General features: G+C 51.6%; 3 protein-coding genes and 1 non-coding gene across 4 annotated transcripts; 3 read left to right on the top strand and 1 right to left on the bottom strand.

The window, feature by feature from the left end:
* Positions 1-483: 483 nt before the first annotated feature.
* Positions 484-2,916, top strand: BO87DRAFT_290049 (Kha1p; the record flags this gene model as incomplete). Its single annotated transcript, XM_025618953.1, has 4 exons — positions 484-606; positions 659-1,075; positions 1,129-1,791; positions 1,846-2,916. Coding segments are annotated over 4 exons (2,274 nt in total), but the record flags the coding sequence as incomplete, so codon positions are not given.
* Positions 2,917-3,548: 632 nt separating this feature from the next.
* BO87DRAFT_373068 (MFS general substrate transporter) lies at positions 3,549-5,390 on the bottom strand. Its single transcript, XM_025622444.1, has one exon. The coding sequence runs from the start codon at positions 5,356-5,358 to the stop codon at positions 3,697-3,699; it is 1,662 nt and encodes a 553-aa protein (XP_025483649.1). The 5' UTR covers positions 5,359-5,390; the 3' UTR covers positions 3,549-3,696.
* Positions 5,391-7,202: 1,812 nt separating this feature from the next.
* Positions 7,203-7,276, top strand: BO87DRAFT_t61. Its single transcript has one exon. It is a non-coding gene; the product is annotated as a tRNA-Val (tRNA).
* Positions 7,277-11,173: 3,897 nt separating this feature from the next.
* BO87DRAFT_326477 (putative aldehyde dehydrogenase) lies at positions 11,174-12,932 on the top strand. Its single transcript, XM_025620149.1, has 4 exons — positions 11,174-11,453; positions 11,519-11,815; positions 11,877-12,197; positions 12,266-12,932. Exons 1-4 carry the CDS (start codon positions 11,223-11,225, stop codon positions 12,851-12,853), a joined length of 1,437 nt encoding a protein of 478 aa, XP_025483648.1. The 5' UTR covers positions 11,174-11,222; the 3' UTR covers positions 12,854-12,932.
* Positions 12,933-13,376: the final 444 nt, after the last annotated feature.

Genomic DNA, 13,376 nt, shown 5'->3' with positions numbered 1-13,376 from the left:
ATACTATTGATAAATAGACTCTACCTACGATCCTGGACGGTATCGGAAATAATGTTCGGCTGTCATCGTCAACCCTAAGCGACCCGGGCGATTGCCGCCAAGCACGGACCAGACTGTGCTCGGGCCAACCAACGGATTCGATTCCCTGCTCGCACAGTTGTTATGCTCCTTTATTGACGGCCAGGGGAATGCTGGACCGTGCCGCGCCACAGAAGGATGACTGGCGGTCTAGACGGTCGGTGGCTGGTTGGCATTGAGTCAAAGAAGTGGTGAGTTCTCGTATTCAACCCCGGATTCATGCCAGCCACGTGGACCCGCAAAGCCCCGATCCAGAAAAACTGGGGCCTCCACCGCATCCCCCCCTCTCCATCTGTCTTCTTTGTCTTCCTTCCTTTTTCACCCCTTCATTCCTAATCTTCGGCTGTGCTGCCACTCTATCCCTTACTGCGCTCTGCGTATACACTCTGTAGACCTCCCTGTAGCCTACGGGCGGACATCATGTCCTCCAACTCTACCACCAAAGTCAAGGCTCAAGGAGGCATCCTCGAAGGCAGCAATCCAGCCCACTATGACTCGTCTAATCCCATCGTCATCTTCATTATTCAGGTAAGCACACCTCGCTAAACCTCCCGAATGCTTCACAGCTAACATCTACCAGGCCGGTATAATCATTATCTTCTGCCGCCTGCTGCACTGGCCGCTCTCCAAGATCCGCCAGCCGCGTGTGATCGCAGAGGTCATTGCTGGCGTCATACTGGGCCCGTCGGTAATGGGCCGTATTCCTGGCTTCACTGATGCCATATTTCCGACCGCGTCTATTCCGAACTTGAATCTGGTCGCGAATCTGGGGCTGGTGCTCTTTCTATTCCTTGTTGGGCTAGAAACCAACCTTCGCTTCCTGGTCAGCAACTGGCGTGTGGCCGTTAGCGTGTCTGCTGCTGGTATGATTCTGCCATTTGGACTCGGTTGTGCGATTGCCTACGGACTGTACAACACATTCCAGGATGAGCCCGGCACAGTGGATATCAACTTTGGAACCTTCTTGCTCTTCATCGGTATTGCTATGGCTATCACTGTAAGCTGCTACATATTTGGGAGGATAGGCTTACCTTACTAACCATGGGGTAGGCATTCCCCGTCCTATGCCGTATCTTGACAGAGCTCAAACTTCTGGGAACCAACGTCGGAGTCATCGTGCTCTCGGCCGGCGTTGGAAACGACGTCGTCGGCTGGATCCTGCTCGCTCTGTGTGTTGCTCTCGTCAACGCAGGCACTGGGTTAACCGCACTCTGGGTGTTGCTCGTCTGCGTGGGCTATATCCTCTTCCTCACCTTCATTTTCCGACCACTGTTTCTGCGCTTCCTCCGCCACACGGGCAGTTTGCAAAAAGGACCCAGTCAGTCCGTGGTCGCCATCACGCTTCTCATCGCATTGGCCTCAGCCTTCTTTACCCAGATCATCGGCATCCACGCCATCTTTGGTGGTTTCATCATCGGCCTGCTGTGTCCACACGAAGGCGGCTTCGCTATAAAACTAACCGAGAAAATCGAGGATCTCGTCGCGGCGCTTTTCCTCCCTCTCTACTTCACACTCTCCGGCCTCCAAACCGACCTGGGCCTGCTCGATACTGGCACTGTCTGGGGCTACGTGGTCGGCATCATTGCCATCGCCTTTACGGCCAAAGTAGCCGGCGGTGCGATCGCCTCGCGACTCTGCGGCCTCCTCTGGCGCGAGAGCTTCTCCATTGGCGTGCTCATGAGCTGCAAAGGTTTAGTCGAGCTGATCGTCTTGGTATGCCCCATCCCCTTCCCTCATCCCTCTATCCGCCTCCACTAACCCACCCAGAACATCGGCCTGCAAGCCCACATCCTCAGCACTCGCACCTTCACCATGTTCGTCGTCATGGCCCTAGTAACCACCTTCGCCACCACCCCTCTCACCGTCGCTCTCTACCCAAAATGGTACCAAGTTAAAGTCGAGCGCTGGCGCCGCGGCGAAATCGACTGGAAGACCGGCAACCCCATCCCTTCCGACGCCCGCACCGACAGCATCGCCCTCGCCAAAGAACAGCAGCGCGCTCTCCCCGTCCGCAAACTCCTCGTCTATCTACGCCTCGACGGCCTCTCCAGCATCTGTACCCTCGCCGCGCTGCTCTCCCCGAATCGACCGCCTCTCCCAAAACAACACCCTGACACTCTCGCGTCACCTGACCCCGCCGCAGAAGAAACAGCCACTCCCACCAACAAGACCGAAGAAGAAGATCAAGAAGACGACCAAGACCCTAAATCCACCCTCCAAGTCCACGGCGTCCGCCTCCTCGAACTCACAGACCGCGACTCCAGCGTCATGACCGTCTCCGAACTCGACCAACTCCATTACCCACTTTGGGATCCCGTCGTCAACACCTTCCGCGCCTTCGGCCAATGGCACGATCTCTCCATCGTGGCCGGCGTCTCCGTCGTACCCGAACACTCTTACGCAGATACAGTGGTTAGCATGGCCCGCGATGACTCGACAGATTTGCTTCTCCTCCCTTGGAGCGAAACGGGGTCCATGTCTGAGCACCATTCATTGGATCTAAATTCCATTCTGGATGACCCAATCACGACCCGCTTTGTGGCCTCCGCGCCATATACAGCTTTCGCGGAGAGTGTGTTGCGCAATGTACGGTGTAATGTGGGGTTGTTGGTTGAGAGGACGCCGAGGAGGAGGAATAATGGGCGTGGGCTGCGCGATAAGCCCTCGCTTGGGGGGCTGAGTATACATAGTGGGAATTTGAATCTGGGTGGGGGGATTGGTGGTGATAGGGGTCTTGCGGTGGTGCCGACGACCAGAAAGGCGCATCATATCCTGTTACCGTATTTCGGGTCCAAGGATGATCGCTTCGCGCTTAGGTTGGTTCTGCAGTTGATTAGGAATGATCAGGTTACGGCGACGGTCGTGCATGTTGTTACTGGTGGGGGTGGGGTTGCGGCGCCGAAGGCTGCTGTTGCTGCTGGTGTTTTGGGAGGGGTGAGGAATAGGAAGAAGGATAGTGGTAGTACTAGTAGTAGCAGTGGTGGTGGTGATGGTGGTGGTGGTAAGAAGCGTGATGTCGATGACTCGGATGCGGTGTATCTTGCTGCGCTGAGGGATTCGTTGGATGAGGAGGTGGCGGCGCGGATGGTGTTCAAGAAGTTGGTTCTTGCTGGTGGGATCGAGGACAGTAGTAGTGGGGTGGTGGAGAGGGTGGTTGAGCATGTCAAGGAGGAACTGGGGAGATTAGGGTCTGGCCAACGGGCCGGTGGGTTGGTTGTTGTGGGGAAGGGGAGTGTGGGGGTGGATACAATGGGGGATGATGGAGATGAAGATAAGGATGGGGGGAGGGGAGTGCTGGGGTTGCTGGGGGAGAAGCTTGTTAGGATGGGTGGTGGGGACGTGTTGGTTGTGCAGGCAAGGGATTCTCTATGAGATCTCCACATATGATAATGTCTCGATACCCTTGGTTTACTTTGATCTACTTTATTTACAGTGAAGGCAACAGTCATGAATATGTTCATGAAAATCCTTTTTTTTGTTTCAGAGTGGGTAACATATATACTTGGTCAATCATAACACCCGACAATCTCATATATACACATCAATAGTAGTATCTATCCATCCGAACCGGGGACAGACAGACCGACCATAGATCAAGGGGAGAGGGACGTAAGACATTTACACACCCTGACCAGCAGAGTCGTTGTGGCCCTTCTTCTCGCTATCGCCATGCACAACCAGACTAGCGAGCTTACTCCTAGCCCGGAGCTGGGGTCCGTACCAGAACAGCACGTAGGGAATAAGGGTCAAGGCAGAGGCAATCAGTGCCAGGATCAGACCGGCATACTGAGAGCCAACGTTGTGGAAGAACTGGGAGGCGAACAAGGGAGACACCGCACCCAGTGTGTTACGCATGAAACCCTGACCGGCGATAGCAGAGGACGAGCTCTCACCGTAGCAATCGGAGGTGAAGCTGTAGCAGGACTCGAAGATGAAGAAGATACCGATGGCGATGAGGACCAGGGCGATGACGGGAGCGATCCAGGGGAGATCGGCGTACTGGGTGAAGGAGTAGATGAAGAGACCGATGGGGAGCCAGACAGCGCCGTAGAGGGCACCGTAGAGACGAGCCTCGGGGCGAGCCTCACCGATCTTAACAAGGGACTCGTACTTGCGGATCTGGAAGAAGTTGAGACCAAAGCCCATGGTGGTTCCCAGGCAGAGGGCGATGTAGGGGAGGCCGGAGACACCCTCGTTCCAGCCCTTCTTTTCTTCGAAGGTAATGGGAATGACGCTGAGGAAGAGGAAGGTCAGGAACCAGGCGAAGGCGATCCAGAGACCAAAGGCGAAGACGACGGGTTCGGTGGCCAGCATCTTGATGGCCTTGACGGAGGAGTTGTGAAGCATGGTTTTCAAGGAGGGGGCTTCAAGGTCGTTCCCGGTCACGTAGCGGTCGTCACCGGTGTGAGTGCGGAGGGCCTTAGCGCGCTTGCCAAGGGCAACGCTACCACGGGTTTCGGGGAGGAAGAAGAGGATGACGAGGCCGAGGGGAATGTTGGCGAGACCCTGGATACCCTCAACCCAGCGCCAGCCCAGAGCCTGGTCAATGAAGCCGGCGTAGATGGGGGCACCGACGGTACCGAAGATGGCGATGAAAGAGAAGGTTGCAACGGGGATGGCACGGTCCTCCGGGCGGTACATGTCACCGAAGGTACCACCGACCAGGATGGTACCGACACAACCGAACAGACCGAGCAGGGCACGGCAGACGAGGATGGTGCCGATGTTCTTGCCCAGGGCGAGACCGATAAACATGATGGCGAAGCAGAAGTAGGCGCCGGTGTAGACGACACGACGGCCAGCCAGCTCACAGAAGGGGGCCAGGAAGAGAGGAGCCAAGGCACAGGTGAAGTTGAAGAGGAAGAGACCGAGTTCCGCAATTTCTTCGGAGGTGCCCAGGTCGGAGGCCATGTCGCTGATACCGGAGCTGTAGGCTGTTGTGGCAAGACCGATGAAGAGGGTCATGAGACAGAGAAGGGCGCTGATGAAAGCCTTGTACTTGGGGTCCCAGTTGAAAGGGTTCTCCTTGTCTCCCGGGACGAAGTCGAGGACGATGTATTGGTTGCCGTCCTGAACCATGCGTTGGGTGAGGGTTACGGGAAGGTCGAAGTCAACGGTTTGGAGGGGGCCATCTTGGGCCGAGCTCTCGTTGACACCCTCGAGGTACTTCCCACCGGCCACGCGACCCGACGCCGTTGAAGCAGTCACGCTGGAGGGGCCGGGGGAGGCATTCTCCGTATGGGTGGAGAGGGCGGGTTGGGACTTGTCCATTTTGTCCATGTTGAAGAAGAGGAGGAGGGGAGGGAGGAAAGGGAGAAGGAGGAGTGAGAGAGGAAGTAGAAAGGGTCAGGAATTGCGGGAGATGGGGGAAATATAAAACAAAAACACGGGGGAAGGGGGCAAGCCCGCAAGCCGATTCAAGCCCGTGGGTGTAGACTCCGGTTTTTCCCTCCTGTCGGTCCACCTGCGCATAAGCGATGCTTCGATATCCTTCTGGGGTGCGTCATAAAGTCGGGGTGGAAACTGGACGGTGGCGCCGAGGCTGGAGAAAGTCTGACTGCCCTGCACGAATGATGCTGGCCAGGGCTAGGCTTGTGGACGGTTGTTGTCCAATTGTCCTGCCTCCGCCATCCAGGCATCATACTGTGGTTCAAGTGGGTCGCAAACTCTGCGGTCGATCCATTCTTGATCGGTTGATTTGGGGTCTGAGAAACCTCGGGGAAACTTGTCCATCACCTGCCTGTTCCTTGTCGGATCAGATTTTTCATCTTTCGGACAGAAAATTTCTGCAGGAGATTCAATCTGCGTTGGAGAACTGTTCCCAAACGTTTCTTTAACACCAATATCTCCTCTTACACTGTACAGACAGCTCTCATGCCCATACCCCTTATTGCGGGAGGGATGGGTGATCCTCGGAACTCGCCCGAGATCAGATCCATAACTTGGATCATCGGCCAACCCTAAGCCAACCGTCAACCACTCGGCATCCCGAGAAAGGCAAGTCAGCCGTCGGGCCGACTCGGAGCCTTGCCACTCACTGGGTCCATCCCACGCTTTTCGGAGACGGTCTCGGGTTGACCTCGGGGAAAAGACTTCACCGCAGCTAAACCGGGAAGCAGTTGCAGCAAGTCGTATGCACGCCGTGTCTCACGTTTGCGCACCACGCCGACTATCCCCAGTGTCAAGGGTCAGACCGGTAATGATCGTGTGTCTTCTCCAGGATTATCAACAAACTTAGCCCGCCTCCAGACTCCAGACTGTCAATCCTTATATGGGTGTTCGCCGGGGTTGAGCTAGATATCCTTGTAGGATTCCAGAACCTCTGGCGAAATTAATCAATTCCGGTTCAACTGAAACCTCGTAGTCTACAGAAATCCTCGGGGCCCACCAGTGCAAAGCATTTAGTCATGAGCAGTGTACGAACCAGCTTGGACTGTGCCGACCAAGCCGGCTGACCTGCCAGGAGCTGCACCTGGACCACTCTGGATGCGTGTCTCGCGCCTCGCGTAGAGCTGATAGTGCCAGACTATAGCGTCAATCTCACCCTTTTTCCGGCAGACGTTTAGCCTAAACTCGTGTTATTCGCGCTTCACAACTCTGACAGGCAATGCTAGCCGGGTAAGTTTTGCTGCGCTGATTGTTTGGCAACTGACACGTATGGGATCAGAGCTCCACAGCGCCGAATAGCTGCCAGGATTTTCGGGTCGGGATGGAGAAGTGAGGATGCAGATGGTTGAGCCACTGAGGTGTGAGGCGCCGAGTTCATCCGAGTCAGACACCGGTCAGCATCGTGACGGCATGCCGTGTATGCCGTGCATAAGACGGGGGCAGTTGCCGTCGCGAAGGATGCCGAACTATTGCAACCGGCTCGGACATGGAGTAGACAGTGGCTTGGAGATATGTCATAATAGGGGTAAACCGGCATCTGAGGTTGTTGTCCATGGCGAGCATGAGTGGCCTGATGTAGGAGACGATCTCATAGTAACGTTGATGGATGGATGCCGAAACCTGTAATGAAGCCATGGTGTGAGGAGAAGAGAGCAGCCAGAAGCCGCAGTGGTGAGATTCTTCACATTGACCGGGAGAACATAAGGTCTGATCAGCAAAAGCAAATATCAACAGTTGGCTGGATGGTGTAGTTGGTTATCACGTATCGTTAACACCGATAAGGTCCTGGGATCGAGCCCCAGTCTGGTCATCTCTTTTTGCCCGTTAAAATTTTTTTTGGGAAACTATTGCTGGGCTTCCGTTTCCGTTCTCATTTTTAAGTTCGACCTTGCCACTCCGGAACTAGCGCAGAAAAATATGCATACTGCAAATAAGTCTAACCTTGTTGGGTCTCCACCCGTTGCACCGCCCTCGGAGCCAGCGCCAGAAATGGTCTAGTGCCATTCAGTTCTGGTGATTTCTGCACGGTTTCTGTTGAATACAACCATCCAATATCTCTCTCTCCCTACGTCATTTGTGGAAGAAGAACCACGGTCTTGAAGACGATAGAAACCACGTATGAGGCCAAGGAACAGGGACAGGGACAATCAGGAGACACCGCTTGTTCCCTGTCATCGTCCTCCGTCTCATCATCATCATCATCACCACGATCGCAGCAAAGTTTCAACCTTGTGGTGGCTCCACCGACGTTGCAGTTTACCCCATTTAGAAACCCATACGATCTCTTCATGATGATCATTCATGCCCAATATCGAACCTGCCTTTTCGTGTCGGTTGATGCGACCAAGAAGACGCCGAGCATATGATGCGTACATCACTCAAGCAACCTTGCCCAACATCCTCATTACCTCGGGGCTGCCTAATACTGGTTGTTGTGCTCCTGATTTTCAGATCCCGCACTGTGCGATGGTTCCGTATGGAAGCATTGTCAGTGGAAGTTTGGTACATCGGTGGCAAAACTGTCACAGAATTTTCTGTTGCCCTGTACAGTAATGATGTGATATTAATCAGCACCCAAACCACACTTCTCGGGTGCTCCTTTATAGGTTATCATAACTTCAAGATCTACGCTTAAATAACACCCAATGGTACTAACAGACAAGCCGTAGTGCAAAAGCACAATAAATTTGCTGATAGTGACTCGACACGATCTTGTTCCATACTCAGGTACTACTGGAGTGGTATTGATAGGTTATCCATCGTCTAGTTTGCTGGGGCTTTGGTACCAGGCAGATGTATATCTTTGAAACGTCTTGTGGAGATGATGGAGCAATTCAAAATCTCACCTCGAACCCACAAGCAACCTCGATCGTGTCCGATGCGGGATTTATCAAAACTCTCACTGACTAGCAAACGAACCTAGTGTTTCTCTAGTTGATATACTGCCCACTCAACGTGTGCCAGATAAGTTTTTGGGATGCTGAACTGGGTACTAGGGTGGACTGTACGACGAAGCTAACTACACGCACCTTAACCATGTCGAGAATGGAAGGTATTATCGAGTTGGAAAGCAGAAAGATGTTCGTAACAGAATTTGACTGGCTGGATGTTACACATCTAGCTTGAAGGTTCACCGCGGCCAATATCGCAGACCAACTGCGGATACATATCCTCTTCTAAATATATGCCGCATATGTTAAGGCACGTGCTGTTTGTGATCCTATGCTCCGACCCCTCAACCCGAAGCTCAACACGCATACGGTATAAGGAATCAAACAAAGAGTACATAAAAAGCCAAATATACTGGAAAGATGCTTTGTTTGTTCATCTGGTCGAATACAGAAATCATCACACTGACTAGTATGCTACCTAGATGTACTGTCTATCATCCTTAGTGTAGTGACGGTCCATAACGAAAACACCACGCTTGGGGAGTCATCTTATGATTCCCTCGTCAGGGATATCCCAGCCTGTCGAATGGCTATGAGGCAAATCTTTCCCTAGTTTGGTGACGTCTCGCAGCTGGTCAGTGCCATTATCGGCATTATTGAATAAATGAAGAAACATGAACCCTGCTCATTATACTATGAGTATGCTGCAAACTCCTTCATCACTTACCAATCGCAACATTACTTCATTTTGCATGGATTTAGTCATACAGTTCGCCCCATGGTGCTGATTATATCTGGAACCAGATTTGTTCCTGTATTCATAACCCCTCGCCCAGCTTCTCCTCCTGTTATTAGACCATTTCTTTCTATGCTGGCGTGGAGCGAGAAGGTGTTCATTGTGGATAGCTATGCAATGATGAACTAATTCAGAATCAGCCTTACGCCAGTACTACTAGAAATAAATTTGCTATTCCACTGTAGGACTCAGGCTTTGGAGCAGAAACTTATTCATATCAGAGTGTCTTTCCCCTAAGGTCCATCAGTGTAGATTGCCATATCTGGAGGTCAATAATAAACTTGCTTGTCAGAACTGAGTTGATGTTGTGATATCACATGCAGACGACTGTAGTTGGATAAGCCTCGCCGAATTGTTAGTGTCTGCTGTTACATGGAAAACGGTATTTTTGAAGGTCGACTATGAAGAATTCAGTTGAGAAATCGCTCACAAGAAATATTTATATATTGCTGATGAGTACCCAGTAGGATGGGAGCTACAGGGGGAATTGGATTTAACCTGCCATCGAAACCCTGGAGTACAATTTCTCAGGAGGCCTAGATTGATCAAGTCCTCGAGGATGTTAGAACGCAGCACTTGTTGCCAGCTAAAACCGATTACTTACACTAACTATCATACATCATATTCCGCAGTCAATATCGCAGGGGGTAGTAGAGGTAGTTTCTCTTAACTCTGTGGCATTTGAAAAATATTTTCTTATGGTATACAGTCAAAGAAGATATATTCTCCAAACACATTCACTGAAGCCTGGTTTCAAGCACCGGGGCCAGACTGAACTCTAAGTGACTATGCAGGCGTCTATCCACTAGATAATTATATATGTACCGAGAGACTGATATAATCCCCGAAACCAAGAAATCAGAGAGGGATTTCACTTTATCTGAGAATAGGTCAATAGACCTATGTGATTACGAGTGACAACAAGAAGAAAAATCATGAAAAGAACATGTACACGATCTATGGTAAGCTAAAACAAAGAAAAAAAAAAGGCATCAAAAAAACAAATCCCTCAAGGGAATTCGTACCCGTGCTACTATGGAGCTGGGTGGGATAAATAGTGCGAATGTGAACAACCACTCGACTATTGGGAGGCTAACATAAAAGTAAGAGTATGAAGAGTGTCTCTTGACTCGCAATCCCGTGGTTGTACAACATGACTTTTCAGCCCTAATTGCTGAAATCTACCATCGCGGCATCACGTCCACTCTTCATAAGTGGTCATGTCTAGATTCGGACCTAAACATCATATTCGGGTCACTGAGGAACCCTCATACTGAAATACGGTATCAGGTACCTCTGTGCACCGACAGGTGGGTCAATCAATAAGCTATGGATACCACATTGTTTGCCAGCCCCTGACATTCACGGAATACGATCAAGATCTCCGATACACAGCGGAGATAACCCCGGACATCGATCTAAAGCCGGGCTCAAGGCCCACGGTTTGTGGAGTCAAGTGCCGGCCTTCCGCAAACTGCATTGTGTGCTGTCACCACCTTTCAAACGCAGGTGCATTGAAGGTGCTACTGCGATAGATCGCGGAAGACAGTAACTCATGATCAGTTCACTAGAACTCTTATATTACACAATCTGGCTGACTACCCTCATTCATTAGATCAGATACCCCAACTTTTGAGGCAGCCAAATCTGAGAAGGCATCCGTGGTCCATCTCGCCGCCCCACCGCACTAAACGCTCGCCACGCCCGTATATCCGAACTGCTGTCCAAAACTCTGCGAATCTCGGATATACACAGGCAGAAAACTGCAAGAAATCGGATATAGCACCCCGCAAGGACCCTAACTCTAATATGCCACAGCGGGTCCGGATAGAATACGCGGCAACGTCTCGACCTGCAGACTCCTCTCAATGGACGCTAACGGCGCGCTTCAATTCCGAAGGCGAACCAAACGCTGAAGAAGTGACAGGGGGTTGCTTCAACGGTTACTAATGTCGGTAGTGGAGTCTCTGTCTCCTTCAAATAGAAGAGGGGGCGCCCTCCCCCAGAAAAAAAGAAAGTTGAGTGATCCTGCAGGAAAACAAACCACCGCCTTCCCCAGATATATCAAAATGGTCACCACAACTGCAATCCCCCTCATCATTCACGGCAAAGATATCCTCCTCTCCAACAATGACCGCAAACACCCCATCACTTCTAAATCCGCACCACACCTAAAATCTTTCCAAGGCGCAACCTCCGATCTCGCCGTTCAAGCCGTTGAATCCTGCGCAAGTGCCTTCCCGTCATGGTCGCAAACACCCCCCGAGGAACGTCGACGTCTGCTTCTCAATCTGGCCAGGGTAAGCCACTCAACACCCTAGTTTTGTATTCAAGAAATAATCCCGCCTAACAAGAGATGATAAAGCTCCTCCGCGAAAAATCCAGCACCATCCAAACTCTCATCAAAGATGAAATTCACTGCACACCACTCTGGTCCCAGCTCAACGTCGAAATAGCAGCCGGCATTGTCGAGGAGACCGCATCAGTAATAACAGACGCTATTAGCGGCACGATCCCTTCATCACAGGGAAATACGTATGCGCTTGTCATGAAGAAGCCGCTCGGTGTGGTGCTGGGGATCGCGCCGTGGAATGCGCCGGTGATTTTGGGATTGAGATCGGTGATTTCGGTAATTGCGGCGGGTAATACAGCGATTTTGAAGGTGAGGATTGTCACTATGTCTTAATCCAATGGAAGGGATAATTGGTCGCTGACAAGAGTAGGGTTCCGAATTGAGTCCTCAAACGCATTACTTCCTCGCTGCGCTGTTCAGAGAGGCAGGGTTCCCACCCGGAGTGGTGAACTTTGTTCTGCATCGGCCGCAGGACGCAGCGGAGATCTACGAGTGTATGATTCAGCATCCAGCTGTGAAGAAGTGCAATTTCACAGGGTCGACGCAGGTGGGACGTGTGATTGCGTCCAAGGCGGCGATGGCGTTGAAGCCAGTGCTGTTGGAGTTGGGTGGTAAGAATCCCGTCGTGGTTCTGGAGGATGCGGATCTGGATCAGGCGGCGGATGAAATTATTGCGGCGGGTTATCTGAACGTGAGTATCTGCTTCTATCTCGTGGACTTGTTTTGGAAGGCGATGTGTGCTAACAAGATTGAACATAGAATGGCCAGATTTGCATGTCGACTGATCTCGTCTACGTTGTTCAGTCCGTGGCGAAGGAGTTGACCAAGAAGATCCTAGAGCGCTTGCACAGCGAAGATCGGCCACACAAGGTTATCTCGGCGGCGGGTCGAGCTCGTCTCACGCAGTTGGTGGAGGATGCAAGATCCAAGGGTGCTGTCATTCACCAGGCTCGCAACCCTCTCGCTGAGGATCCCTTGGCTTTCCCAGCTACGGTGATTGAAGGTGTCACGGAAGAAATGGAGTTCTATACGATCGAGTCGTTTGGTCCGGTGTTTGGAATCATTGCCGTTGATTCGGCAGAACAGGGTCTGCAGATGCTTAAGCGGTCCGCGTACGGTCTGTCGTCGGCTGTGTTTACGCGGGACCATTTCAAGGCCCTGGGGATGTCTGCAGATATTGCCGTCGGAGCGGTCCATGTCAATGGAGGCACGGTGCATGATGAACCGACGTTACCGCACGGAGGAGTGGGAGACAGTGGATATGGTCGATTTGGAGGGAAATGGGGTTTGAATGAGTTTTTACAGACGCAGACTGTGATTTTGAATCGGGTTCGGGCTTCCTTGTAGTGCCGAAAGTGGGATATTCGGTTGGTTTGCATAAAAAAGGGGCACTGGTTATAAACAATAATTTCTAGCAAGTTGGCAGATAAAACATACTATTACCACTTCAAGCTCTTCTTTACTAACTTGAATAACCACACAGTCCTCTTGATAGCCTATGAATTACACCGTATTCCATCAACTTCCTTGGCGAAAAACTGTGACCTTCAATCACTCCTTGGTACTACCGTCCCAAATATAACCAAGACTCCACTGCAACTTACCTCAGCTCAAGCAGTATATATTTCTTGGAAGTATTACTACTGTCGGAATCATTATTCTTGACAATTGTCAGGATGCAGTCCGCCGGTTACAAGTTCCAGCAGTCAAAGATGGAAAGTTTCATTCAAACTTAGCTATGAAATTAGCAAAAGCGCCGACCATGTCCCTTATGCAGTTCCCTCTTGCGCCAATCCCATCAGATCCCGGTCTATCAACTATCACTATAACGAAAAAGTCCTTTGCAAGCCGTCAAAGAAGCCATTGCGCC

Source organism: Aspergillus neoniger (genome assembly GCF_003184625.1).
Source record: "Aspergillus neoniger CBS 115656 unplaced genomic scaffold BO87scaffold_4, whole genome shotgun sequence".
Lineage (NCBI taxonomy): Eukaryota > Fungi > Ascomycota > Eurotiomycetes > Eurotiales > Aspergillaceae > Aspergillus > Aspergillus neoniger.
Note: the sequence above shows the minus strand (reverse complement) of the source record. Positions and strands in the feature narration are given on the sequence as shown.

What these genes read in the sequence shown, in the direction of transcription:
- BO87DRAFT_373068 (XM_025622444.1), bottom strand. Translation starts at nt 5,358, where the DNA reads ATGGACAAAATGGACAAGTCCCAACCCGCCCTCTCCACCCATACGGAG.
- BO87DRAFT_326477 (XM_025620149.1), top strand. Translation starts at nt 11,223, where the DNA reads ATGGTCACCACAACTGCAATCCCCCTCATCATTCACGGCAAAGATATC. An exon ending in TGCTTCTCAATCTGGCCAGG is followed by an intron (nt 11,454 to 11,518) that starts GTAAGCCACTCA and finishes GAGATGATAAAG; the next exon opens with CTCCTCCGCGAAAAATCCAG. An exon ending in GTAATACAGCGATTTTGAAG is followed by an intron (nt 11,816 to 11,876) that starts GTGAGGATTGTC and finishes TGACAAGAGTAG; the next exon opens with GGTTCCGAATTGAGTCCTCA.